This window comes from Trichosurus vulpecula, chromosome 4, assembly GCF_011100635.1.
Source record: "Trichosurus vulpecula isolate mTriVul1 chromosome 4, mTriVul1.pri, whole genome shotgun sequence".
In the NCBI taxonomy this organism is placed as follows: Eukaryota; Metazoa; Chordata; class Mammalia; order Diprotodontia; family Phalangeridae; genus Trichosurus; species Trichosurus vulpecula.
The window spans coordinates 282,025,793-282,052,333 of record NC_050576.1 but is presented as its reverse complement, the minus strand read 5'-3'; the positions used below and the strand labels follow the sequence as shown (position 1 = coordinate 282,052,333).

Here is a 26,541-nt window from a genome sequence, read left to right as displayed (position 1 = left end):
AAGGTGTCCCCAAATGCAGGGCAGTTTAAGAAGGAACTATCCTTCAGGGCTGAGGACAGAGGTGACCAGATGAGACTAGGGGGACAGAAAGTGCCAAAAGATCCCCAAAGAGGAAGGAGAGGTCAGAGATCTGCTCCAAAGCACATGCCAAATACCTTGGGGGAGAGGCTTGAGGAAGAAGAGTCAGGAGCCAGAAGGGAGCATGAGATCTGTGGAGTCCCAGGGGAGTCAGAGATCCTTCAAAGCCTGGGAACAGGGAAGAGGGGCAAAGATAATCAGGCTCAAAGACAGACACCTAATGAAGCAGAAGAGCAGGAGAAAGAGCACCCGAGGGATACTGAAGGTGTAATCCAGGTAAGAATTACTTGGCATGGCTAAAAAGGTCGTTTTCTCTAAACGTTTGCCTCTCACCCAAACCAATGGGACTTTTCTCAATGCTCCCTGCTTTCACCATTCTCTTTCTCTTCTTTTGTCTCCATGTCTCTATCTCTATTTTTCTGTGTCTCTATCTCTGTATCTCTCTTTGTCTCTGTATTTGTGTCTCATTCTTCCTGATTTCTAAGTCTCTGAAATTCCTGCTCTTTGCTTCATTCCATCCTGTTAGATGTGAAAATAGACAACCTTTTGTGGTTTCAAGACTGTATTAAACCCCTATTCAGTCTTTTCTTCTCTAGACTAGATCAACTTACTGCCTTGATCTTAATAATTTCTCTTCCCCCAATTCAGAAAGTTTCCACTCTAGGTTCACAGAGTATATCTAGGGCAGAACCAAAGATAAAACTCAGGTAGTTTGTGCCCAAGCCCTGTCCCTAGACATGATGTCTGCCACAGTGATGACCCAGCAGCCAGAGATAACTAAATATCCAGCTGATGACAATCACCTGGGACATCTCAGCCAACAGCAGCCCCCAGCAGGTGGTGTCTTTTTCCAATTTACTAGTTCCTCCATGCTTGGCCTTCCCCTCCCTTCTCTCTCACTTTTCCCCCAAGCTATCCTTGGGTGTATGGGTATTTGGTGTCCTTTTCCCACAGAACCTCAAAGAATGTCTGCAGAAGGCTGAGGAACAGTCCCAGAAGAAGGAGAAACTAATAATGACCCTGGAGGAGAAATTGAGAGAGCTGGAAGAGAAGTTGTTCAGGTAACTTAAAAGAGTAGCTAAGGTGAAGGAGGTGAAGTCCATCTCCAGTGGATTAGCTTCCCAAGAACATATTCATAAAACCAGCACCATTCTCTTCTCGTCTCTATATCTCCTCCCTTTCCACATACTCTGGGACATCTCTCTGTCTCTCTTTCTGTCTCTTTCTGTCCCAGTCTCTCTGTATGTCTCTCTCTGTTTGTCTCTCCCTCCCTCCCTCTCTCTGTCTGTCTCTCTTTCTGTCTGTGTATGTCTCTCTCTGTCTCTTTGTATCTTCCTCTTTCTGTCTCTCTCCGTCTCTCTCTTCCTCTCTCCCTTTTCTCTCCTCTCTTTCCTCTCTCTCTTCTCTCCTCTTCTCCTTTTTCTTCTTCTCTCTCTCCACTCTTTCCTTTTCTCTCTCTCTCTCTCTCTCTCTCTCTCTCTCTCTCTCTCTCTCTCTCTCTCTCTCTCTCCTTTTCCCTCTCTCTATTTCTTTCACTCCTTTCCCTTCCTCTGGCTCTGGCTCCCTGCCTGTGTTTCTCTCAATCCTCTGCCTCCCCCTCCACCTCTGTCTCACTGTCTGACTCTCTCTCCCTCCTTTTATCTCCAGACACCATCAGCCTTGCCTCACCCCATGCCTGAAGGGTTCTAGTGGAAGTCTGACAGCCAGCAAAACTCGGCCAGCTGTGATTTAGGTTGAGTCAATGTGTCAGTCAGTCAACATACTTCTATTGACTGTCTACTTAAAAGTGGTGAGAAATCTCAATGAGTCTAACACATCACACTTTTGTTTGGTTTGTTTTTTTTTTTTTAATTTTTAAGTATCATCAGCTAGACATCCAGCTGACCCCTGCCACTGGGTCAGCAGTGGAAAAGAGTGATGATGATTCATGCTGGGGAGGAGAGCACTTCACCTGTTCATAGAATCACACAATGTCAGAGCTGAAAAAGACTTTAGAGATTTTTTAATCCTACTGCCACCTCCCCATTTTACGGGCAAGGAAACAGACCTGAGGGAGGAAGGGTGTTGCCCAAAGTTACACAGAAGGTAACTAGGAGATCTGGGACTCAAACTCATCCTTTCTAATGCCAAGTTTTTGAAATGGCTTTTAAACAATATTGATCCATTCAGAAAATTCTCCATGGCTGAAAATGGTCTGACAGCCATAATGAAAGATTCCTTTTGCTAGGGACTGGTGCCAAAAGGATTACTCTACTCTAAGAGTAACCATAGTATTGTTGGAAAAGTCCTGGACCTAGAGCTAGGAGAGTCCCGGGTTGTAATCTTGCTTGAAAAACTTGCTAGCTACACGACTATGAACAAGTCATTTAATTTCTCTGTGCCCCAGTCTCCTCATCTGTAAAATGGGGATGATGAGGATTATAACAACAACATCCATAATACCTACCTCAGAGGATTGTCATGAGCATCAGAGGAGGTAAAGTATGAAATGTGCCTTGTAAACTTTGAAGTACCATACAACTCTCAGCTACTATTTATAAAAATGATGGGTACCAACTAAGTACATTGAGTATAAAGATAATTTACATAAGAAGCAAACTCTCCAAAAGCAAATTCTTCCTGTTAAAACATTAAGAAAATTTTTGATAATGACATCACCAAAAGCACATACACTGTCATCAATTTGAAACATTTTATAATTTTTGTCTTATTATTCCTGGCTACATGAGCACCTTGAGATTTGTAGACTTTTCTTGGAGTGTTCATGCTCTGGCTACAGAAAGCTGTCTCTCAATGGTGTTCCACATATCACAAATGACCCTTACACTGGTAAATAGTCATTTTCTGTCTTTTATGATATGATCAGTTTCACTTTTTGCAGTATTATTCGATGCCTGCTATTTCTAGTATCTTTCAAATCTCTTCTTGAAGAAAGTATTAATGACACACAGGCGAGAGGCTTCTAAGCAGTCTACAAACTTCCGGACTCTTTAATTTCTTAATTCCAAACACATTTCCTAACATACTTTTCATCATCGTCCCCTGTGTCTATCTTCACAATGATATCACTAAGTCTCATAGCACATAATGTTTTGTTTTTTGGAGAAAGTTGTCAAGCTCTTCATAGAATTTCTCTTCCTCGTCCTCTGCAGCAGAAGTTGGCACATATCTTCACAATGATCTTTTACTTTTGCTCTTCATAAGCAATACAAGATGAGATGGCCAAATGTCCTGTAAAGTTATGTTTCTTGTTGCTCTAGGGCACATGATGAAACCAACTCTGAACTCTTTCATTTGTATCTCCAAGGAGAACCAATGATGCATCCTTCCACTTAGCCACAATTTCCTTGTGTCTTTTAGTTCCATTTATATCAAGAATGCCAATACTGATATGATTCAGTTCCTCTAGGAAAATCTCACATTCGGAATGTCAGTAGTTAAGGTAATATCTATAAAGAGCCTAGAATCTGTAATTCCTAGTACCCTCTGACCCCTGCAGAAGGGAAAAGGGGGAGGGGAGGGTAAGGTCACACAGGATATCTTGTATTTTTCTTTACTCCGTGGGTTACCATAGCCAAATAATTCATCATCTAGTGGCCAGCCTACAGGTGAAGAATGCAATTAGACCATCTACTAGCTAGAATAAAGGTCAAGATTAATCATAGATTGGAATAGAGGATAAAGGTAAGAAGGTATGTATCCAAATGTAACCCTTTCAGCCTGACCTATTCAAAAGAGGTATTGACCCTGAAATACAAAATGGTTATTAAAAAAGACATTAACTCTGACTATCCAGAAGTTTAATTGGGAAAAGGCAATTGCCTGAACACAGAGGCTAAAAGAAACTCAGCCAACAAATACTTGATCTTCTAATACAGTAAAGAGATATGGAAGTTTAGAACAATACCGATATGGCATTTAAGCTTCTTTGCAAAATGTTACAGGAAAGATGATAAAAGACTACACACAAAAAATAAAGGTTGGTAGAAGTGAAGACCAGTCTGCAGAAAACTTGGTGCAAAACCCAAACAATAGAGATCATCCCAAGAGCTGAAATTTTGAAAGCATTGAGAAACCAATTTTTAAGTTATCTGAAAGGTAGCAGGGGAGAAGGAGTGGATACCATCATGGGGGGGAGAGGAGAAATGGACAGGCTTATTGGCCAATGCCTAATTTCTTGTCCCTATAAAATCTTTATGAAAATAATCTATACATGTATTGAGGTTAGTCAATAAAAATATGAAGAGAGAATAGAGAGGCTTTCTCAAATGATTTTCTATGCCAGATCACATCTTCACAGTAGCACAAATGGCTGCACAGTAATAGCATAGGAATATAAGATCACACTGTGTTTATTGATTGTTGGGTTTTTTAAATCCTTAATTAATATAAAATATGACCTAAAAATTAACATCTTTTAAACATAGAGTCTCTTGTGGACACATTGAGATCATAAAAGATTCCTTGATATCCAAAACCATAGAAATAACTTGTTACACAATCTTCTAATTACCAACATTAGTGGAGGAATAAAACAAGGAGGCAAAGGCTTGCCACAGTTGTTTGCTACAGTAACAGAAGATGCTTTGAAAAAGTCCAAATGGAAGAGAGATTCCCAATATAAGGGGAGGGCTTCCAAATGGAGATTTACAAATGACATTATACTGATTGCCTCAAGTTCTAGAATGCTACAAGGCCGCCTCATAGAGAATCACAATGATTAAATTTATCAGCCCAAATATTCACACAGGAAAAACCATATGGACAAAGAATGTCTATAGGTCAGACTATGACATGCAATTGGATGGCTAGCCCACTGAGAGAGTCCAACCAACTAATCTAAAAGCATTAATTAGGTACCTTCTATTTGCTAGGCACTATGCTAAGTACTGGGCATAAAAAGACAAGAATGAAACTTCTCTCAGTCCAAATGGAGGTCCCTGCCAAGAAGGAAGTAACATTCTATTGGGAGAAACAGAATATATATAAATAAAATAGATATAAATTCAAGATACATATTTTATGTGGAAATACACTAGTAGTAGTTGGCAGAGAGGGGAGAAGCAGAGAGCAGGAAAGCCTTCATATGGAAGGTGATTTGCAGCATTATGAAGGAAAAAAGAGATTTAAAACAGAAGAGGTAAGAATAGAGTATATTCCAGGTACAGAGGAAAGCTGGTGCAAAGGTGCATAGATGGAACTGGAATGAATGAGGAAAGAAAGTTTAGAAGAGAGAGAGGTTTGAAGGGAAAGAAAATGAGTTTTCAGGTATGCTGAGTTTAAGATTTGAAATATCCAAAGATCCCTGAACTGAAGATCTGTATTCAAATCATGGCTCTGACACATACTAGCAGGTGACCTTGGGAAAATCACTTCACTTCCCTAGGTCTTGATTTCTTCATCTATGTTATCTTGGCATGATTTTCATATACCAAGAAACAATTCTATCCCTGCCTCAAACTCCAGATGTCTCTCCCTATCCAGATGCCAAGAGCAGCAGGGTCGACTGAAGGTAGAACTGAAGCAAAGACAACAGGAGACTGAGAAGAGAGAAGACCAATACCAACAGGAGCTCCATGAGCAGCATGAGCTGGTCCGAGCCATGAAGAGACGTATGGTAGAGCTGATTCAGTAAGGGATAGGAGACATCCCATCAGTAAGGGGATAGAGTAGGAGGTTGGGTATGGAAGGAAAAGGCCTAGGGCTTGGGGCATGAGAGGGCAAGGTAACCCATGGCCATGAGAAGGAATGTGGAAGGGATGAAAAGAGACATAAATGGTAGGAAGACTCAATCTGTTAATCACCGGTAGTGCTCCCCTCTTCCCAATCACCACAACTTCTGTGTAGGTATCAGTGGAAGGTCGGGATTCTGGGGTATTTGCTCACCACCCTCAATCAACATCTATTTTTGGATATGTTCTGCCTAGTACCACTATGACTATGCAGTACTAGGCACAATGTAAAAAATAAAATAAAAGACTTTGTCCCTGTCCTCAAAAAGCTTACAATATAGTTGGGATGAGAAAAAAGACACTGACACATAAACAGTATCACTAGTGATACAGTGTTATGTTTAGGTGATAAGGATAGGGACTGAACTTGTGATTTCATTGGCTATAAGAAACTCCCAGATAAGGAAACTCCCTCTACCAATGCAGGTTGTCACTTTCCCTGTAGCTTATAGTTTTAGAGTTTCCTAGCACACTGAAAGGTACCCAAGATCATAGAGCCAGTGTGGGTCTGAGACAATACTTGAAACCCAGGACTTTCTAGTTCTGTGACCAGCCTTCTGTCCACTACAGTATGGTGCTAAATGATGCAAGTTAGCTTTGAATGTTGGATGAGTTCAGAAAAGGAAAATCATTATGAGTTAGAATGGTTGGGGGGAAAAAAGGCCTTGTAGAGGAGACCGGACTTAAGTCTTCAGCTTTGGAAGACATTAATAATTTCAAAAAGTAGTCCCTGTCTTCAAAGACAGGCACTAAGTAGCCCAGAATTTAAGAAGAAGAAGATGCCTCCTTTGGCTTCAGTCATCAGGGAAGGCTTCCCAGAAGAAGTGGAATTTGAGCTGGACCTTGAGAGATGTGCATATTTAAATAGCTCAAATAGAGATCTGTTTCCGCACCTGTTCTTTACCATCCCTGATTCACTGACAGACCTCAGCCCCCAACTCCCCTGTGTTTTTCTGTCCTTCCTTCCTCAATGTAATTCTCTCTGTCCCTTCCTTCTAGGGAGAAGGACAGCCTATGGCAGAAGACAGAGCATCTCTCTTCCCTGGCCCCTGGGCTCTGTGTAGTCTGCAGCAAGGTTTTTGGTCGCCTGTCTAGGAGATATAAATGCAGGTAAGGACAAGAGGAGTGTCCTTTTTCTAAGACCTCTGTATTTGCTCCCAGCCTCCTTCCCTTTCCCACTTCAAGGCAGTGGGAAATGCAAGAAGAGAAAGTATATACAAGCAGCATTGTGAGATTATTCTTTTATTACACTCATACTTGATCACACCCTGATCACACCCAGAACTAGTTCTGGGCTTCATAGGAGGACAGGACAACCATCCCTGGAAAGGATTAATCTGGTAGATGTAGGTGAGAGGCTAAAAATGAAAGGAACCAGGAAGGAGATGGGATTATGGAACCTAGCAATTAGTTGACTGATTCATGGTTTATAAAGGGATTTCTTGACAGAAAGTATTCGACCTCCATTGAGAATATACTAAGAGGAAATTAAGAGAGAAGGAATTGAGGTAGGAAGAGAATTTGTCATTTAGAGAATAGAAAACATTAGAAAAAGAGGGAATACGGGCATCTGGAAATCTTGAGAAGGAAAAGTAAGGCCCAATGCTCAAATGAACAAGGGCCAGGGCTGTTCTGGTGAAGCAAAGTAGACAGAATGATCTAGGATTCTAGTATATATGGTTTATACACACTATCCTCTTTGGCAACAGTTTCACAGCCCAGATCAGGCCCATAGTAACAGAAATCGCTGCTCTCCTTTTTCCTCCTGATTTCACTGACTTCTACTTACCTAGAGGGTTCTGGATCTCCACAGACTCTGCGGAGGCCTCGTCTGCCATGCCTGTTCTGTGAATTACGAGAAGAAAGAACGATGCTGTCGATCTTGCCAACAGAAGAGAGAAAGCTAGGTCAACTAAGTCAAGATCCCTTACTTCAGGATTAGTCTCCTCCCTATTTTATGATCCTTGGACCATATGCCCCAATCCTTTCTTTGATGATCTTCTTGTGCCCTTACTAGCTCTAGGGTTGAGGAGAAAGGCAGAAAGAGAAAAGAAAGAAGGAAGGAAGGAAGGAAGGAAGGAAGGAAGGAAGGAAGGAAGGAAGGAAGGAAGGAAGGAAGGAAGGAAGGAAGGAAGGAAGGAAGGAAGGAAGAGCTCTACCAAAAAACCAGAGCGATCTAATTTTAACCAATTTTTTAGCAGCTATTATACATAGCTGCTAAAGCTATAAGCCCTGGGGTGATCAAGTCAAGGGCATTACTCATTTTGTGGATCAAGGAAGCCTGTGTTAATTCTGACTCTGCCTGAGTCTTTCCCCAATTTAATGCCCACACAGCCCCTTAATTTTTTGGATACCCAGAGTCTTCAGTCTTAACCATCCTAACCCAGGACCTTGACCATGTCTGATTTGAATTCGAGGGTACTCGAGGTTCTCGCCATGTTCGATCTGATCCTGTATAGGTCAGGTCCCGCCTATGCTCATTCATAAAACCACAGAGACTTACTTAGCTTCCATGGTCCAGAGAACCTTCAAGTTTAACTTGGGTTGACCACCCAAGAGAATCTACCACTGCCACCATGATAATTAGTCATGAGAATAAACATCAATTATCTGAAATATTTTTAGAAAGAAATTTATTAGGTCATTTGATCAAGGAGGAAAGCCAGAAGACTCCTTCCATCAGTCTTTGTGAGGTTACATTATAAAGAGTTCAGACAAAGGCTTAAGGACATTTGTCTGATTGGCTTCACATAGGCACTGAGTAGTCTCCAATAAAAGACCAGTTTGAGATGTATATCGGCAGATTAGTCAGTCTAATTTGGGGAACCCAAAATGAAAGTTTTGAGTAGACCCAAAACAAGTCCTGGGTAGGATCTGAGCATTCCTTACAAGCATTCAGCTTCCCTGTCTCTGAGGTCATCCTGACCTCTACAATAAACATTTTGGGTTAGATCATTTTTAGCTACATAAAACTAGGTTCAACAATATTAATAAAAGATAAATAATATTTTCTCCACACATAGTATGTTTTCAATCATGAGCTTCCAGAAGACAGGCATGATAGCTATGCTTTAATGAATACAGGAGGCACTTAATAAAGGTAGTTTTATGAAGACTGTAGGAGTACAACCATTATACTCACATTGACATGAGAAGTACCAACAGTCAATTTCTCTGACTATGTAAGCATATGCAAATTATATGTAGAGACACCCTAGCAACCAGCAAAACCCAACATAGCTTTTGGCACAACTGTCTTGAAAACCCTGTTTTAGATGATCTGTGTCTTTCCTTGAGGCCTGCTTTATATAGTGGCTAGGGCTCTGGACTTGGTATTCAGTTCAGCCTCAGAATCTTGCAAGCTGTGTGGCCCTAGGTAACTCACTTAAGGTCTTTCTGCCTCAGTTTTCTCATAAAATAAGGGGATTGAATTTGATGACATCTAAGATGTCTTCCAGCTCTGAATCTATGTCTTTCCTATACATGTCCAAAGGTCAGAAATTCCCCATTCTGGGACCTTCTGAGCCTGGAATAGGATCTCATGCTATTCTATGAACCCCCTAGCCCTCAACTTCCTCCCTCCTCCATTTTGGCCCAGCTCTTCCATTCATGTTGGCTAAGTCTTGTAGCTGTGACACACCTCCCGAATAGCCATCGTCCAGGCCAGGGCCTCTCAAGTCCTGGTTTCTCAGTGTTGCATCTCATCTACAACCTATGGGGCAAGAATTTCTCAACAACCTTCCTGTAGCATGAAAATCAGCAGGACTTTTGGTCTCTAGATGCCACAAGACTGATCTAGCTTCCTCATCAAGCTGAACAGGAAGATGTACAAGCACCAAGCCCAATAGCCTCAAGGCCAGGTACTCATTTCATTATAATAGACTAATCTATTGGAAGACTGTGGATACTGAGTCAGCTGCTGACAGCCAGGGCATGTTGGGTGGGAAAAAAAAATCAGAACAAGTCAGTGGAAGCCTGTCATCTCCCACAAAGGACCACAATCAACAAGAATGCTTGGGGCCACACCCAGCAGAGTCTTCCACATCATTCACAAGAACAAATACTGGAAAGATCTCCACCTAGCTGCCCTTTGATGGTTCAGTACCATCTTTTGGACCCAGAAGTCAGTTTTGGCAAAGAAATAAACCCATCCTCCCCCCAAAAATAACACCTAAATGTGGCTCCACATTCCACAGTCCTAGTTTTGATCAATAAAATAATCTTCCTGGAAAAAGAAAAAGAAAGTCAGTAAGGACTTCTTCTTGTCCTTCTGTTGAAGATGGTCTGGGAATAAGGTGGGTCAATTAAGAGGAGCTTTCCCCTACTTACTTGTATTTTTTGCATTCCCCATGTGTCCCTGGAACAAGTCTTGGGCATCAGGTTCTGCCGCAAGCCCCTAAGGCCTTTGGCAAAAGAAGCACATGAGGATTTAGGCAATGCTATCTGTGTCACAAGGTCACTGGCAGCCAAGACCTTGTCAGCACCAAAACTTTGTTCTTACAGGTTGACAGATGCCATCCTGAGAGGTCATGGAAGTTAAAGGCATGTACATCAATATCACTTGAGACCATCAGTAGGGAAACCAATGAGCAGGGAGAAAAGGGAGGTGGGTGGATATGGACTTCTTTTCCTTTTTTTACTTTCTCCCTGCCTTCTCTCTCTCTCTCTCTCTCTCTCTCTCTCTCTCTCTCTCTCTCTCTCTCTCTCTCTTTCTGTCTCTCTGTCTCTCTCTCCCCTCCCTCCCTCCCTCCTTCTTTCTCTGTCTTCTGACACATGAGAAACAAGTGTTATGGTAATGAAGAGTTCCAGACGGGGAATCAGGAGACCGGAATTCTAGTCACTTCACCTGTCTGTGACTCAGTTTCCTCATCTGTAAAATGAAGTGGTTGAGTTAGATATATAAGGTACCTTCTACTACTAATATTCTATAATTCAGTACATCCCCACTAGCACTTAGCCCAGTGACTAGCACATAGTAGGAGCTTAATAAATGCTAGTTGACTGACTGACCACTGAGTATCACAACTTTAATGAAGGTAAAACTATGAGAGAAAACCCCCAGCAGGAAAAGGGTAATTACTACTTTCTAGGGCTCTTCCCTTCTGAGAGTTCTATCTGTTCCAACCCAACTTTTCTCCAGAGTGATTCTATTAGCTCTCTTGGGTTCAGTTATCATTACTATGGAGATGGCTCAGATCTACATATATTCCCACAACCTCTCTCCTGAATGTCACTCTTCACTGCTAACTGCCAAAAAGACATTTCCAACTGGATACCCCACAGACAGCTCAGTTTTAACACATTTAACACATTTGTCTCTGTGCCTCCCAGCCCATCCCACCCCCTCTCACCTCTTGCATTCTAACTTCCTCATTTCTGTCAAGGGTATCATCATCCTTCCGGTCACCCAGGCTCTCAATCTCAGAGCCATTCCTAATTCTTCGCTTTCCTTCATCACCACCCCTTGTATTCAATCAGTTGCCAAGATTTGTAGATTCTACCTCCATAACAGCTCTCCCATCTACCTCCTCTCTCCCCTTGCACAGCTACCACCTTATCTCAGGCTTCCATCACCTCTTACCTCAACTATAACCTCCCAACTGGCCATCTTGCCTTCTCTTTCTTGTTTGACCATGTCACACACCTTGGTTGGCCAGCATCCCTTCCTCTACCTGTGCTCTCTTTTTTAAAAAATAATAATTTTATTGATATTTTCTGCTTCTTACATCTCCATAGCATCCCATGTATCCCTACTCCTACCCCTCTCAGAGAGCCATGCCATATGGCAAATAGTGTGTGTAGTGGGGGGGGGGTGTTAGAGAGAACAAAAAAAGGTCAGCACAACTGATTGATACATTTCCAAAGTCCAGAACTGTGCAGAAAAAAGAATGTTACAATTGTTTTTACATGTAATTGGGGGGGGGATATTAAATACAAAAACATGTGCAATGTGTAACACCTAGGGACTTCCCATCTCCACCAAGAAATTGTTTTGGAGTGTCTTCTCACGTTTCTTTATTCAAGTCTCACTGATCTTTATAATTTTGTTTCATTTACTTTTGACTTTTTGGTATGTCACTGTTCTTTCCATTTACATTGTTGTAGTTACTGTGTATATTTTTTTGGCTCTGTTTACTTCGCTCTGCATCAGTTCGTATACATCTTTCCATGCTTCTTTGTATTCATCACACACATCATTTCTTACAGCACCATAATATTCCATTATGTTCACGTACCACAATTTGTTTAGCCATTCCCCAATCAATGGGCATCTACTTTCTTTACCATTTTTAACTATCAAGAAAAGTGCTGCTGTAAATATTTTGGAGTGTATAGGAACTTTCTTCTTATCATTGGCTTGGAGTATAAGTGCAGTAATAGAATCTCTGGGTCAAGGGCATCGATATTTTAATAACTTTATTTGTGTAATTATAAATTGCTTTCCAAAATGGTTGTATCATTTAGCATTCCATTAATAATGTATTAGTGTATCTATTCTTCCAAAACTCCTCCAACATTGACTGTTGCCATTTTTTTGGTCTTTTTTTTTTTGCCAATTTGCAGGGTACAAGGCGAAACCTCAGGGTTGTCTTGATTTGCATTTCTCTTACTAGAAATTTAGAGCATTTTATCATGTAGTTGTGAAGAGATTGCAGTTCCTCTTTTAAGAACTATTTGTTCATATATTTTGACCATTATTTATTGGGGAATTACTATAAGTCTTATAGTTATTTATTGTTTATATGTCTTGGATACCAAATCCTTATTAGAGAAATTTGATACAAATATTTTTCCCATTTGACCACTTCCCTAGATGCATTAATGTTGACTGTGCAGAATCTTTTCAGTTTCAAGTCATCAAAGTCATCTGTTTTAATCTTTTTTAATTGCCTCTATCTCTCATTTGGTTAAGAATACTTCTCTTCCCCATAGCTGTGAGAGATATGTGATCTGTTTCTCTTTGAATTTTTTTAATAGCATGATATTTCATATTAAGGTCATATATCTATTTAGAATATATTGTAAAGTTGGTGTAAGGTGTACCTATTTAGGATGTATTGTAAAGTGTGGTGTGTGATGATGGTCTAAGCTTAATTTCTACCAGACCACTTTGAAGTCTTCCCAGCAGTTTTTTATAAAACAGGGAGTTTTCCCCTAGGTAACTTGTTTTTTCCACTTAATCAAATACTGGTTTATTGAGTCTATTTTTTTCTCAAACTCCTTTGTCTAATCTGTTCCATTGATCTATCTCTCTATTTTTTAGTTAATACCAGATGGTTTATAATATAGTTTGAGGTCCAGAAGTATGAATCCCCCTTTGTCCATTCTTCTTTTCATCATTTTCTTTAATAGTCTAAATCTAATGTTTTTCCAAAGGCATTTTGTTATTATTTTATCAAGCTCTAAAAAGTATCTTCTTGGTAGTTTGGTTGGTATAACATTACAAGTATAAATTAATCTCGGTAATATTGTCATGAGTACTTAATATTCTTCCAGTTTATTTAAGTTGTTCTTTAATTCTTTAAGGGGTCTTTTGTAATTGAATCTATTCAAGTCTTTTGCATGCTTTGGGAGGTGGATCTCTGGATATGTTATGCATTTGGGAAGTAGAACTTCCCTTTCAATCATTGTTTCTTGTGTTTTATTATTTTATAGAAATGCTGCTAATTTGTAAAGATTTATTTTGTAACCTGCAACTTTGCTGAAGTCATCAATTGTCTCAATTAGTATCTTTGCTGGTTGTCTGGGGTTTTTCAAGTACACCATCATATCAGCAGTAAACAAGGATAGTTTTAGCTCCTTTCTACCCATCTTTATTCCTTTCATTCCTTTCTCTTTTCTTATTGCTATTACTATCATTTCAAGAACTATATCAAAAATAGTGGGGAGAGTGGGCATCCTTACTTCACTCTTGTATTTACTGAAAAAGGTTCTACTCTATCCCCATTACATAAAATGCTTGTTATTGGTTTTAGAGTGATGCTTTTTTTGAAACTAAAAAAAGGTCCCTCTATACCTATATTTTGTAGGGTTTTTAGCATAAAAGAGCGTTGTATTTTGTCAAGGGCTTTTTCTACATCTATCAAGATGATCACATGGTTTTGGATGTTTTGGTTTTTAATATGATAAATTATGTTGATTTTTTTAATGTTAAACCATCTTTGCACCTGTGGTATAAATCCCCCATGATCAGAATGATTTCTTGGATAAATCACTGCAATATGTTTGGCTTGGGGGGGGGATTTTTTTTTAAATTTTAGGGTTGAGGAACTAAGAAAAATAGGTAGTTTATCATTTCAAACTGTGGGTTGGGTTGAGAGAGGTATTAAAAACCAACTAGGTCTAGACAGTAGTCAAGTGGAAACTGGTCCAAATCTGGGAATCACACCTTAGAAGGAACATTGACAAATTAGGGCATGCCCAAGGATGATCTGGTTGATGAGGAGGGCTTGTAGCCATATCTTGGTGGACCCCGTTCCACCTGGGCTCTTGCCTCAGGGCTTCAGTATAGTAACATAGATCAGATAGGGACCTCTGATTTGTTATAATAATAGTAGGTTATTTATGATCATCATAATAATGGTCATCATTTATGTAGATCTTTAAAGCTTGCAGAGCCCTTTATATATTTCATTTGGTCCTCACAACCAACACTGCAGGCAGGGGTATGATGGTAAATGTTTAACAACCAGATCTTCGAAATGGCACAGCATACTTTTAAATTTAATCTTCATTGTTAACATTTTCTTAATTGCTTTCTTAAGTCTAGACAATCAACAAAATAGTCAATCAGGTTCCATTTTGCAATATTTGCCCATTTCTGAGGCATAAATGACCACACTGAACATTTAACACTTGGCTCCACTGGTTTTGGCACAACCCTCTGAAGTAAGTGCTAATATTATTCCCATTTTCCAGATGAGGAAACAGAAACTGATGGAGCTAAAGTGACTTGCCCAGAGTCACAAAGCTAGACAAATGCCTGAAGCAGGATCCTGAACCAACTCTTTATCCACTGCTCCATTCAAAAGCTAGCTATCATTTACAAGAAATCAGACAGGAGCCTCTGTCTGTTCTACACTACTAAACGGAAGCCATGAGGGAAGAGTCCAGGTGGAACGGAATTCACTGCAATATAATTTCAAGCTCCCTCATCAGCCAGGTCACCCATGGACACGACCTTTGTTAAGTGCATGCTGTGTGACAAATACTGTGCTAGGCACTGGAGGTACAAAAATACAAGTAAAAACCCCATGCATTCAAGGAGCTTAACTTCTTTTGGTGGGTCACACAGCTAGTAAGTGTCCAAGGTAGGATTTGGACTCAAGTCTCCTTGACTCCAGGTCTGGGTCTCTCCACAAACTAATAGTTTCTCTGTCCCCCTGGTTTATTGACTTAAGGCCTCCCACATTTCCCCTCCTTGGCCCAATTTCGTAAGTTTCTCCCTAACAGCCACTTCACATTTCTTCCTGTCTAACAGCACATTCAGCTTTTGGATCTTGACTCACTTCAGAGGTGGCAGCAGCAACAGGTAAGCAGGGGCTTGTACTAGGGTCTGATGGGAACTGAGAAGAGAAGGTCTCCCCCACACAGAGAGATTCTTTCAGATGGAAGACCTTGAGAGGTCAGTGTCATCCCTCTGTCTTTGGAAAGACCCTTTCTTCAGCTCTCAGCTAAGCTTAGAATTCAAACAAGAAGTAGATCTCTTCTGAAAGGTTACCAGAGATTAAGACTGCAATGCTACCCCCACCCTGACCCAGTTCCTTCAGAAAGTGCTAGCTGGCACTTGTCCTAAATTCTCTCTCTGTTAGCCTCTCTCTTCTTGCTTTATCTTCAGATTAGTAAGAAGATGCCCACTCCTATACACCAGGTATAATGAAAAGTGGACTGGATTTCAAGTCAGAAGACCTGTGTTTGAATCCCACCCCTGACACTTAGCATGTGGCTTTGAGACACTCCCTGAACCTTACTTTGCTCATCTCTAAAATGTGAGGTTTGAATCAGATAGACTCTAAGGTCCTTTCCAGCTTTACCTCTACAATCTATTTCTCCTAAACATTACTAATTTATGGAAGAAATCAGAGAGGGTCTGTTGCTGCTTAGACAGTGAGATCAAGGGAAATCCTATAGTAACCCCAAGGGAAAGCAGAAAGTGGAACCACTGAGAAAGTTAATGTCCTCTGGCTCTGTGCTATAACTCCTTAAAATGTGGGCAAAGTCATCCCTTGTAGTTTCAGGGACTTTAGGAAGGAGTGCTACTCCCTTCTCACCTCTGCCAAACTTTTTTAAACAGGTGAAATTAGGTTAAAATGAACACCAAAGGCAGTCTTGAAAGAGAAAAGAAGTCTGTGTGGAGATGGGAAGGGTTAGTCTTACTGTGTTTTATCCCTGTGATGGTGGAGGCATGGAAGGTCAGCATAGTTATAGGCTGATTAGAGATAAAAAGCCTCAGCTTTTTAAAAATATCAGCTGACTTGAATCCACTTCTTTCACTCCTGGTGAGATAAGTATAGAGGTGGAAAGGCAAAGCTGAAGGTTTAGCATATCATAATATAGCAGTTCATATCTCAAAGTGTGGTAGAGGGCCCCTGAGGGTCCTTGAAACCCTTTCTAGGAGTCCCTGAGTTCAAATATATTTTCATAACAATATTAAGATGTTTTAATTCCTTACATGGTAAATAGCAATAGATATAACCCACATAAACAAAAGTTCTTTGGGGTCTTCAATTTTTAAGAGCATAAAGGTTTGAGGAACCCTGCCCTAATCACAGTATGTGCTCCTGGGCTCTGATTTTGGAGGAGAATTCTCAGTGTTTTTATTTCAAACAGGCGCTGAGTTTCTCTGAGACTAGAAATGTAGAAAGTTAAAGGAAAGGATAAAAATTTTATAAGGGTAACATATATGGCTAAGCTTTAGTTATCCTTTCTGCTGTGATGGTATTTTAACAAAATAGAAAGCATTGCAAATAACATTTGACAGAGTGTCCAAAATGTTATGTTCATAACTTGGTGGACTTATAATTTTCACTTCTTTTATTAAAGACTGTTTACTACTGGAATTAGAAGACTTTGCAACAGGGGCTGGTAGATAGCTGTGGTATTGCATTTTTCAGACCCAATCCTGGTGCAATTCGAAAGATGTGACCAGGTACAAGGTCAGAGCACATAGTTGGTGAATGAGGTGCCTCATGAAGCAGGAAGAAGTATAGGTGAGACCACCAATAACTCCAGAGTGAGCCATTTAAAAGTGCTGTAAGATGGAATTGGAACATGGATCTCAGAGCTCCCATGGAGCACAGGTTGAGACTAAGAATGATGTATTTAGAAAGGCCAACACGAAGACTTACCAGATAACCCAGTCTCACCTTGGCTACCTTTATGAAATATTGGCTCCCCAAAACATTAAAAACAGAAACAAAACAAGAGAATTGTAGCTAGCTGGGCTGAGGGAGACAAGCAGCAGATGAAGCTGTTCATCCCCAGACTGGGGGGATAGGGTATCTAATGGGGTGCAGGAGAGAGGGTAAGTGGAGAAATTTTAAGAAAGAGAAACCTAAAGCTTCTGGGCAAACTACACCGGCAATTCAAATAAGCTATTTTAAAATATCCATATAATTCTTCCTTACAACTTGATTATTGGGAAAATAAGTTTAATGTGAAGGTATATGTATAATCTAATCAGATTACTTGCCGTCTTGGTGGGGAGAGGTGGGATGAGAGAGAGGGGGAGAAAATTTGGAACTCAAAAACTTGCGGAACTGAATGTTGTATACTAAAAAAAAATAATTAATAAAAAAGTATAGCCAGCCCACTCTGGGAAATCCACTTCTGGTTCAACAACTTCATTTGCCAGGCACCTCCTCCTTATGATTTTATAATACCTCCACCCTTTTATTGGTCATACCTACCTTTCAGAAGCTGACACCAAAGTGAAAAACCAGCTAGCGGGTAAGCCTTGGGATTTTCTTTTCCTTGGTTTCTGTGCTCTTTGCCCCTATTCCCCAAAGGCCTAGAGACCTTGTTTTCCTCTATATTAGTCCTCTGAACCCTGGGTGGATAGAAAGAAGAATAGACAGATAGATTGATAGATAGACAAACACAAAAATGAACAGATAGATAGATAGATGGATGGAGATAGATAGACAAAAGGAGATAGATAATAGATAAAAGGAGATAGACAGATAAAAGATAGGAGATAGATGATAGAGAAATAGACAGATGGACAGATAGATACAGATAGAGCATTTATTAAGCATGGATGTGTCAGGCACTTTTCTAAGGGCTGGAGATCCAATTACAAGCAAATAAGTCAGTCTATATCCTCAAGAAGCTTATATTGTGCACCAGCCTTCACCCTCACCCCAATGGGGGAAAACAACAAAGGGAAGCTGGGAGAAGGAGGTTGGGTAGAGACAATAGCAGATATGGGGGGTGGGGGAGAGGAAGTTAAGAGCATGGCTGGGATCCCCCATGAAACAGAGGTCTGAGCTAGAGAATCACCAGTAAGGAAATGAAGATATAGGGCAGAAGTATCTCCAGAGAGAAAAGGCTGCAGAGAACAGGAGTCTAATCAGGAGAATACAGATCTAAATCACAAACCCAATAGGGCTCACTCAGGTCCTTGGTTCTGAATCTGCCTAGGATCCACCCACACTGCTACCTCTCTTCCTGCTGCTCTTTTTCGAAGCAGAATCAGGGTGGAGGGAGGCAAGTGTAGGTGGAGAAGAGGGAAGAGAAACAGGAGGGGAACTTGGAAAATTAATTCTGCATTCTGTTCATTCTGATCAATGGTACAAGCCTTTAAATGCTTCCTGGCCCTCTCATCATTATTCCATAATAATGGTATTGCTACAAAAAAAAGGCATTAGGACTAAACCTGCTTGCCACATGCAGCTCCTCTTGGCTAAGGGTTCAGTGCACCAGCCTCCACACTCCCTCTAACACTCCTTCTCCTATTGGATCCTTGAGGGCCTGCTGGGCCTACCTATCTCAGCCTCCACACACAATTATTCTCCTAACCCACTCTGCTTCTCCCCACTTTCTGAGTCATCCACACAAACACTAAGGCTCCAAGCACTCAGGAACGCCCTCACTCCTATAGATAGATTCACTCCTCACAATGCCAGCCCTCATTCCGTATTCCTTCCCCCTCTCTTTCCCTCCCCTCAACTAGTTTCTGCCAAGATACTTCATGAACAATGCAAGCAGGATTATATCCCACAGCATTTTAAATACGATTGGAACATGAGTGGTAGCTGTCAATAGTCACATCCCTGCATTCCCTCACATCTACATCTGTTTGCCTTTTGTTGCAATTTTCTCACTCTAGCACACATATATACATACATACATATTTATGTGAGCAGTGGTGGGCTCCTCCTAGCCCAAAGTCTTCAAACAAAATCTTGATGCCACAAATTCCTAGACTAGGGATTCTTAACTTGGGGTCCATGAACTTTTAATATATTATATATATTTTGATGATTATATTCAAACATAATTGGTTTCCTTTATAATTCTATGTATTTTGTTTTATGTATTTAAATATATTATTCCGAAAAGGAGACCATTGGCTTCACCAAACACTGTCAAAGAGGGTTATGGCCCCAAAAAGGTTAAGCACCCTTATCCTAGAATGTAAGCTTCTTCAGCCAATAATTGCTTCATTTTTTTTCTTTATATCCCTAGCAATTAGTATGGTGCCTGGCACATAGTAATTGGTTAATAGATGCTCATTGATTGGTTAACTGGATGACGTAGAAGAGATTTCTGTCCAGATCTGGATTGGACTGGATAACCTTGGGGATCCTCTGCCAGCCTAAAATTCTTCTACATATGCATACACATGAATTTTCCCTTAATATCCTACTCCAATGCCTCATCATGATATGAAAGTGATCTTGAGTTCTTGAAGGCCATGCCAGTTGAGTACAAACTCTCACACTCTTGCTCTGAGGCAGAAAGATCCAAGTTCAAATTCAGCTTTGGATACTTACTAGCTGTGTGACCTTGGACAAGCCATTTAACCTCTGTCTGTCTCAGTTTCCTCAACTGTAAAATGAACATAATAATACCTCACAGGGCTGTTGTGATTATCAAATGAGATAATATATATAAAATGCTTAGCACACTTGCCTGGCACATAATAGGCGTTCAGTAAATACTTGTTCCTTTCCCTGCCCCTTTCAACTTTATCAAGCTGGAAGAGCTTTGAATACAGACCTGGGTGATGGACTATGGATCATCCAAAGACCAGCCTACCTAAACTTGGAGAGGCTCGTCTCCAGAAGGTTGGCCACAGGGCAATTAATTTTTCAAATGTGGCAACTGATAAATTGTGGAGGAGCTGCAATCTGTGATGGTACAAGGAGTACCCACACTGAGAAAGTTATAAATCTTGACATCTCTAGCTAGATAAATACAGTGTTAATTATCCAACCTAAATGATATTATTGAAGGAGTGCTGGATGGAAGATTAGGAGGCCCTGCCACAGAGTTGTGGGACCTTAGACAAATCCCTTTGTGCTTCTGGACTGTTTCTCTATTAAAATGAGAGAGTTTGACTAGAATCTGGAAGTGCCTCTCAGCTGTAAATCCTCTGGGTCTCATCTTTTTTTTGCAACTGAGAAATTGAGGTTTATTTGACTTGTATGAGGTCTCGAAGGAGAAGAAGATGGGGTTCCAACCCAGGTCTTCTGATTCTCAGATCTGTTCCTTTCTCTACTATACCACGATGCCTCTGGGTATGGGAATTGCCCTATGGGTTATATTTGAATGAAGGTCACAGTAAGTGGTAGACAGAGTTGGAACACTTTGGAGGTCAGGGAAGTCTTCACTGGGGAGGTGTGGGTAAGTATGAGCTAGGCCTTGAAGTCTAGGTAGAATTTAGTCAGAAAGGACCTGAGAACCATCTAGACCACCTGTCATCTTACAGATGAGAAAACTGAGTTCTGGAGATGTTAAGCAAATTGCCTAAAGTCACAGTTGGTTAATTGCAGAACGGTGCTCAGAACTCAAGATTCCTGGCTGTCCATCCACTGCTATTTCCATACTAGATTTTGAAAAAGATTTCAGGGAGAAAAGAGAACATAAACTAGTCCTTAAATTGTAGTTAGGCTATACATACATACATATACATATGTGTGTATGTGTGTGTATATATGCACATGTATGTGTTAGTATATATGTATGTGTATATATGTGTGTACAAATGTATTTTAGGTTTTCTTGATGGGGGTTGTTTTTGTTTTTAAACATCACAGAGCTTTTACATATTACTCCCAGTTCATGAGAGGACTCTTGAAACAAATAATACAGCAACCTCATCTGAAAATACATGCAATATATCACATCTTTAACACCCCATCCTCACTATTTTTAAAAATTATCAGAAATCTATTTTCTCTCCCTTCTACCCTTACCCCATTTTAAAAAAAGGAAAACAAATTTCTTGTGACAAATATTCATGTCAAGCAAAACGTATTTTCTCAAAATATAAAAAAATACAAAATGCAAAAAGCAAATGTGTGTATATGTATGTAATTAGGGTGTCATTCTACATTCTAATTCCATCACCGCTCTGTAATGAATACCATGTTTCATCATTGATCTTCTGGAATCATGAACGGTCATTGTATTGACCGTAGTTCTTACAATTTTAAAGGTTGTTTTTACAATGTTATTGTCATTTATATAAATTGTTCTCCAGGGTCTGCTCATTTCTTTCTTCATAAGTTTATCAAAGTCCTCACAACCGTTCCTTTTTGGAATATTACTTGTAACAGTGTGAGTAGTTTTTCTGAACTGATAGAAGGTATGGCAGTTTAGGCAGGGGTTGGAGAAACACTATAAGTAAAAAGTAGGAATCAGAAGTCATATTCAGGTGATAGTGAGCAGAGCAATCTGGTTGGACTAGAAGATTCTAGAAGAAGAATCATGGGTGGGCATTCCCTTTGGTTCTGATTTTTCATTACAACCTGACTAATGTGGAAATATGTTTAATAAGATTGTACATGTATAGCCTATATCAGATTGCATGCCATCTTGGGGAGAGGGAGGGGAGGGGAGGGGACTCAAAATCTTATAAAAGTGAATGATGAAAACTAAAATTAATTAATTTTTTTAAAAAAGAAGACAAAGAATATCAGAGCAAAGATGTAAGATGAGTCCAGACTGTGTAGGGAGGGCCTTGAATGCCAGCAATACACAGTCTGGATTTTATCCCAAAAGCAATAGGGGAAACCTACTCAATGCTAAGGCTCCCAAATTCCATTTAGTGATTTGGGTCCCTTTTCTCCTTGATTGCTCCTTATTCCCAAAGGTACAAAGCTGAGGGCCGGAGGAGCCCCAGATGGGGACCAAGAAGATAGGATAATCTCATCTATCAGCAGAGATTTGGGTTCAGAGCCCACCTCCAACCCTTACTGGCTTTTACCATGGATGGAGTACTAACTTGACCTTGCTGATTCTCAATTTCCTCATACAAAAATGTAAGAAAAATACCCATAGGATATACTTCATCAGTCAATAAGGCGATAAATATTTATTAAGATCTTACTATGTCAAGCACAATGCTAAGCACTGAAGATACAAAGAAGGGAAAAACATAGCGCCTGCTCTCAAGGAGCACTTTGTCTGAAGAGGAGACAACATCTTAGCAACTATGTACATACAAGATACAGGGTAAAATGGAAAAGGGGAAGGGCCGAGGGAGGGGGTTGCTGTGGAGAGCAGACCCGGAAAGTTGGGATTTGAGCTGTAACTGGATCATGAGGAATGTGTGGAGGTTCCCAGCTCCTCATCCCTAGTCCTTTCCTTCTTCAGTTTACCTTGTATACATGTACCTGTTTGCCAATAGTAGTGAATTCTAGCTTCCACCTACCTTGTTGATATTTTTAAATATTGATCCTCTCCCATGTTCTCCATTCCAATCAAACTTGCCTTCCAGCTATTCCCTATTCATGATATTTAAACTCCTACCTCTTTATCTTTCCAGGAGTCATTCCCTATATCTGGAATGAATTGCTTTTTCACCTCTACTGGGTAAATTTTCTGTCTTCCTTCAAACCACAATTCAGACACCACCTCCTACAGGAGGTCCCAAACACTTACTAGCTTTGTAACCTTGGACAATTCACTTAAACCTGTTTGACTCTGTTTCCTCATCTGTAAAATGGGGATGATAATAGCACCCACCTCCTTGTTGTGAGACGACTCAAATGAGATAACTCTAAGGTGCTTATCACAGTGCCTGGCATGGAGTAGGTGCTTTATAAATGCTAGCTATTATTATTGTTAACTTCTTGAATTATTTATAAGAACTATCTCCCTCTTGAAATTACTTTGTATTTTGTACTTGTATACCTGTTATATCTTGCAATATAGTGTAAGTTTCCCAAAGACGGAGAGTGTTTCTTTTTGTCTTTGAATCCCTGGAGCCTAGCTCAGTGCCTTGTGTATGGTAGGTACATAACAAATGTTTGGGGGGGGTTAATTTATTGTTTATTTATTTATAACATTCTTTTTTAAAAAATTTTTGAGTTCGAAGTACTCTCCCTCCTTCCAGCCCCTCCCCAGCCCAACAATACGATATCAATTATCCATGTGAAATGCAAAACAGATTTCTATATTAGCCATGTTGCAAAAAAATAATTAAAGCAAGAAAAATTAAGAAAGTTAAAAAAGTTATACTTCATTTTGCACTCAGACTGTTCTTGGAATTCTCTGTCTGAAAGTAGATAACATTTTTCATCATGAGTCCTTTGGAATTATCTTTGGTCATTGTGCCAATCAGAGTAGCCAAGTCTTTCACAGTTCATTATCACATAACAAATGTTTATTGAATTTAACAGGTGTAGAGGGAGAGGGAAGACATTCTAGCATAGGGACAGTAAGTAAAAAGATAGAGATGGGATTTAAAAAGCCATGCTTGGGGGACAGTGAACAATTCAGGTTAGCTGGACCATAGGTGCTTCACACCAAATAGTGTAAAATGAGGCTGAAATGGTAGTGTAAGATCAGATTGTGGTAGGCTTTGAATGCCAGGTAATTATTCCCATCACAAGTGAACTTCTTAGGAAGCCTTATCACAGTCCAATGATTCTGCCATTGTTTGGTTAGATTTTCTCTTGGAAGTAGGCTTAATTTTACAGCCACACCAAAAAAAAAAAAGTTTCATTGCTTTAAGCAACAGTAAATCAGTCAATAAGCATCTATTAAATGCCTCCTACATGCCAGGCACCATGTTAAATGGGGGAAATCATATCTTTAGTTTTGTTGTTGTTGTTGTTGTCTTTATTCCTTCCTCCTCTCCCATTTCCCCCCCACCAAAAAAAAGAATGTGCTGTAAGCTCTAAGTATCATTCCCAAGCCATTCCCTGGTGTTTGAGCAAAAGCAGCCTCCTGGGAATAAGTGAATAGCCTTCCAAGGGGACCACCTTGAAAGGAACAACACTCATTCAGATGAGCAAGTTGTTTATTATCTCAGAGCTGAGCTTCTTCCCCCTTTTTTATAACATGGACCCCCTTTGGCAGTCTGGTGAAGCCTATGGACTCCTCAGAACAATATTCTTTAATTATATTTAAGAACACAGAAAGAACACACAAGATTACAAAAGAAACCAATTATATTGAAATACAATTATTGAAATACTGTTTTCAAAACATCAGGTTAAGGACCTCTGACTTAGAGCCTCACCTCATCTCGCATATTTGAAGTTAGGTGTTTTTGCATACAATTTCACATAGTGATCCCCATCACAGTTTCAACATATGGAAGATTAGCGTAAGAAATTAAATGGGAATTTTGGAGGAGTTTTGTGGAAGCCACAGACAATACATGAAGGACAGTAAGCAACACAGAAAAAGTTTAGAAACTCAGAAATGCATAAAATATATGCATAGCATGGTATAATATTAACATTTTTTATCTTTTAATACCATAATAATTCAGACTTCTTCTCTGGGGCAAAGGGAGAACAAAAAAGTTTTTCGTAGATTTTTGAGATCACAGGGGCACTACACCCATAATCTCCACAATGTGGAAGGAATAAATTTATACCATCATTTGGATTCCCTGTGGGGTTCCCTTATGAGTGGAAAGAAGAGAGGGAAGGAATTAGATGACTATATTATGAAATTACTCTCCTTTCTTTTGCAGGCAGAGACCTAACCGGGTGTCTAGAATGACAGGCGTGATCCATATAAGCTCAGAGGAGCTATCTGACTGGGCTGATGATAATTACAGTTTTTCTGGATACAGTACAGACCTGCCATCTTTGTCTGGGGATGCAGCCCCCTGCCGCCTAGAGAACTCAGGCCTCAACAGATATTTTGTCATTGTAATATACATCCTCGTGTTCTTGCTGAGTTTGCTGGGAAATTCACTGGTGATGCTGGTCGTCCTCTACAACCGGCTCAGCCGTTCAGTCACAGATATCTACCTGCTCAACCTGGCCATAGCCGACCTGCTCTTTGCCCTTTCACTACCTCTTTGGGCTGCCTCCAAGGTGAAAGGCTGGATCTATGGCACATCTCTTTGCAAGTTTGTCTCTCTTCTCAAGGAGGTCAACTTCTACAGTGGCATACTGCTGCTGGCCTGCATCAGCGTAGACCGCTACCTAGCCATTGTCCATGCCACTCGTGCTTTGACTCAAAAGCGCCACTGGGTAAAGTTCGTCTGCATGGGCATCTGGGGCCTGTCTTTGCTCCTGTCCATGCCCATTATTTTCTCCCGTGAGGCAATCAAGACAGAGTATTATGGCTTTGTCTGTTATGAGAACTTTGGCAACAGTACTGAAAAAGGGCGGCTGATACTGAGGATCCTGACCCAGTTCTTTGGCTTTGTCTTGCCCCTACTGGTCATGCTCTTCTGCTATGGCTTCACCCTGCGCACCCTCTTTGAGGCGCACATGGGGCAGAAACATCGGGCGATGCGGGTCATCTTTGCTGTAGTCCTTGTCTTCTTACTCTGCTGGCTGCCTTACAATCTGGTCCTGATCACTGATACCCTCCTGAGGACCGGGTTAATTGAGGACAATTGTCCACGAAGGCATGTGATTGAAAATGCCATAAATACCACTGAGGTACTGGGCTTCCTCCATAGCTGCCTCAACCCCATTATCTACGCCTTCATTGGACATAAATTTCGGTACAGCTTTCTCAAAATCCTGGCCGCCCATGGTATGGTCAGCAAAGAGTTCTTAGCCCAGCACAGCAAGCCCTCAGTCCATGGTTCCTCTTCTGGAAATACCTCTACCACCCTTTGAAGATCCCTCTGGTCCAGCTCTTCTGGGTCTCTCCCTGCCCTTTGCCTCTCCTATCTCCAAAATTTCACTCTTGGATGAGTTAGCTTCTCCTTTTTCACGGATGCCTCCACCATGTGGTATGGGGGGAACATGAGAGTCCTATTAAGGGATACCACCCCAAGTGGATGATATAGGAATTATATATCTACCCCTATAATTACCTTGAACTCTTGGGTTACAGTCACCATATCAACAGGACAGCTGGTATTATTCAACCCCGTCAGCCCACAGCATGATTTCCCGAGACTTTAAAACCTAGATCCTATTTAGGGTAACTCTTAGGGGATTCCACAGCAGAGAAGGGCAATGGGCAGATTTCATATAAATGGTCTGTTTTCACGTAATCTCCTTGTCTATCATTGGAGGAAACTAGATGGCTCAGTGGATAGAGCACTGGGCCTGGAGTCAAGAAGACCTTAGTTTAA

The 26,541-nt window shown here is 40.5% G+C and overlaps 1 protein-coding gene across 2 annotated transcripts; it reads left to right on the top strand.

Moving 5' to 3' along the window:
* Positions 1-1,092: 1,092 nt before the first annotated feature.
* Positions 1,093-26,541, top strand: LOC118847582 (C-X-C chemokine receptor type 2-like). 2 transcript variants are annotated; one of them, XM_036756119.1, is made up of 5 exons: positions 1,093-1,139; positions 5,545-5,709; positions 6,810-6,920; positions 15,292-15,342; positions 24,970-26,541. In XM_036756119.1, the coding sequence occupies exons 1-5, from the start codon at positions 1,093-1,095 to the stop codon at positions 26,075-26,077; spliced, it is 1,482 nt and encodes a 493-aa protein (XP_036612014.1). In that variant the 3' UTR covers positions 26,078-26,541. The 2 variants fall into 2 exon arrangements, with proteins under 2 accessions (XP_036612014.1, XP_036612015.1); XM_036756120.1 differs by lacking the exons at positions 1,093-1,139; positions 5,545-5,709; positions 6,810-6,920; positions 15,292-15,342 and adding an exon at positions 17,736-17,759.

Coding starts and splice junctions, on each gene's coding strand:
- LOC118847582 (XM_036756119.1), top strand. CDS start 1,093: ATGACCCTGGAGGAGAAATTGAGAGAGCTGGAAGAGAAGTTGTTCAG. Junction 1,140..5,544: donor CTGGAAGAGAAGTTGTTCAG/GTAACTTAAAAG, acceptor CTCAAACTCCAG/ATGTCTCTCCCTATCCAGAT. Junction 6,921..15,291: donor TCTAGGAGATATAAATGCAG/GTAAGGACAAGA, acceptor CCTGTCTAACAG/CACATTCAGCTTTTGGATCT.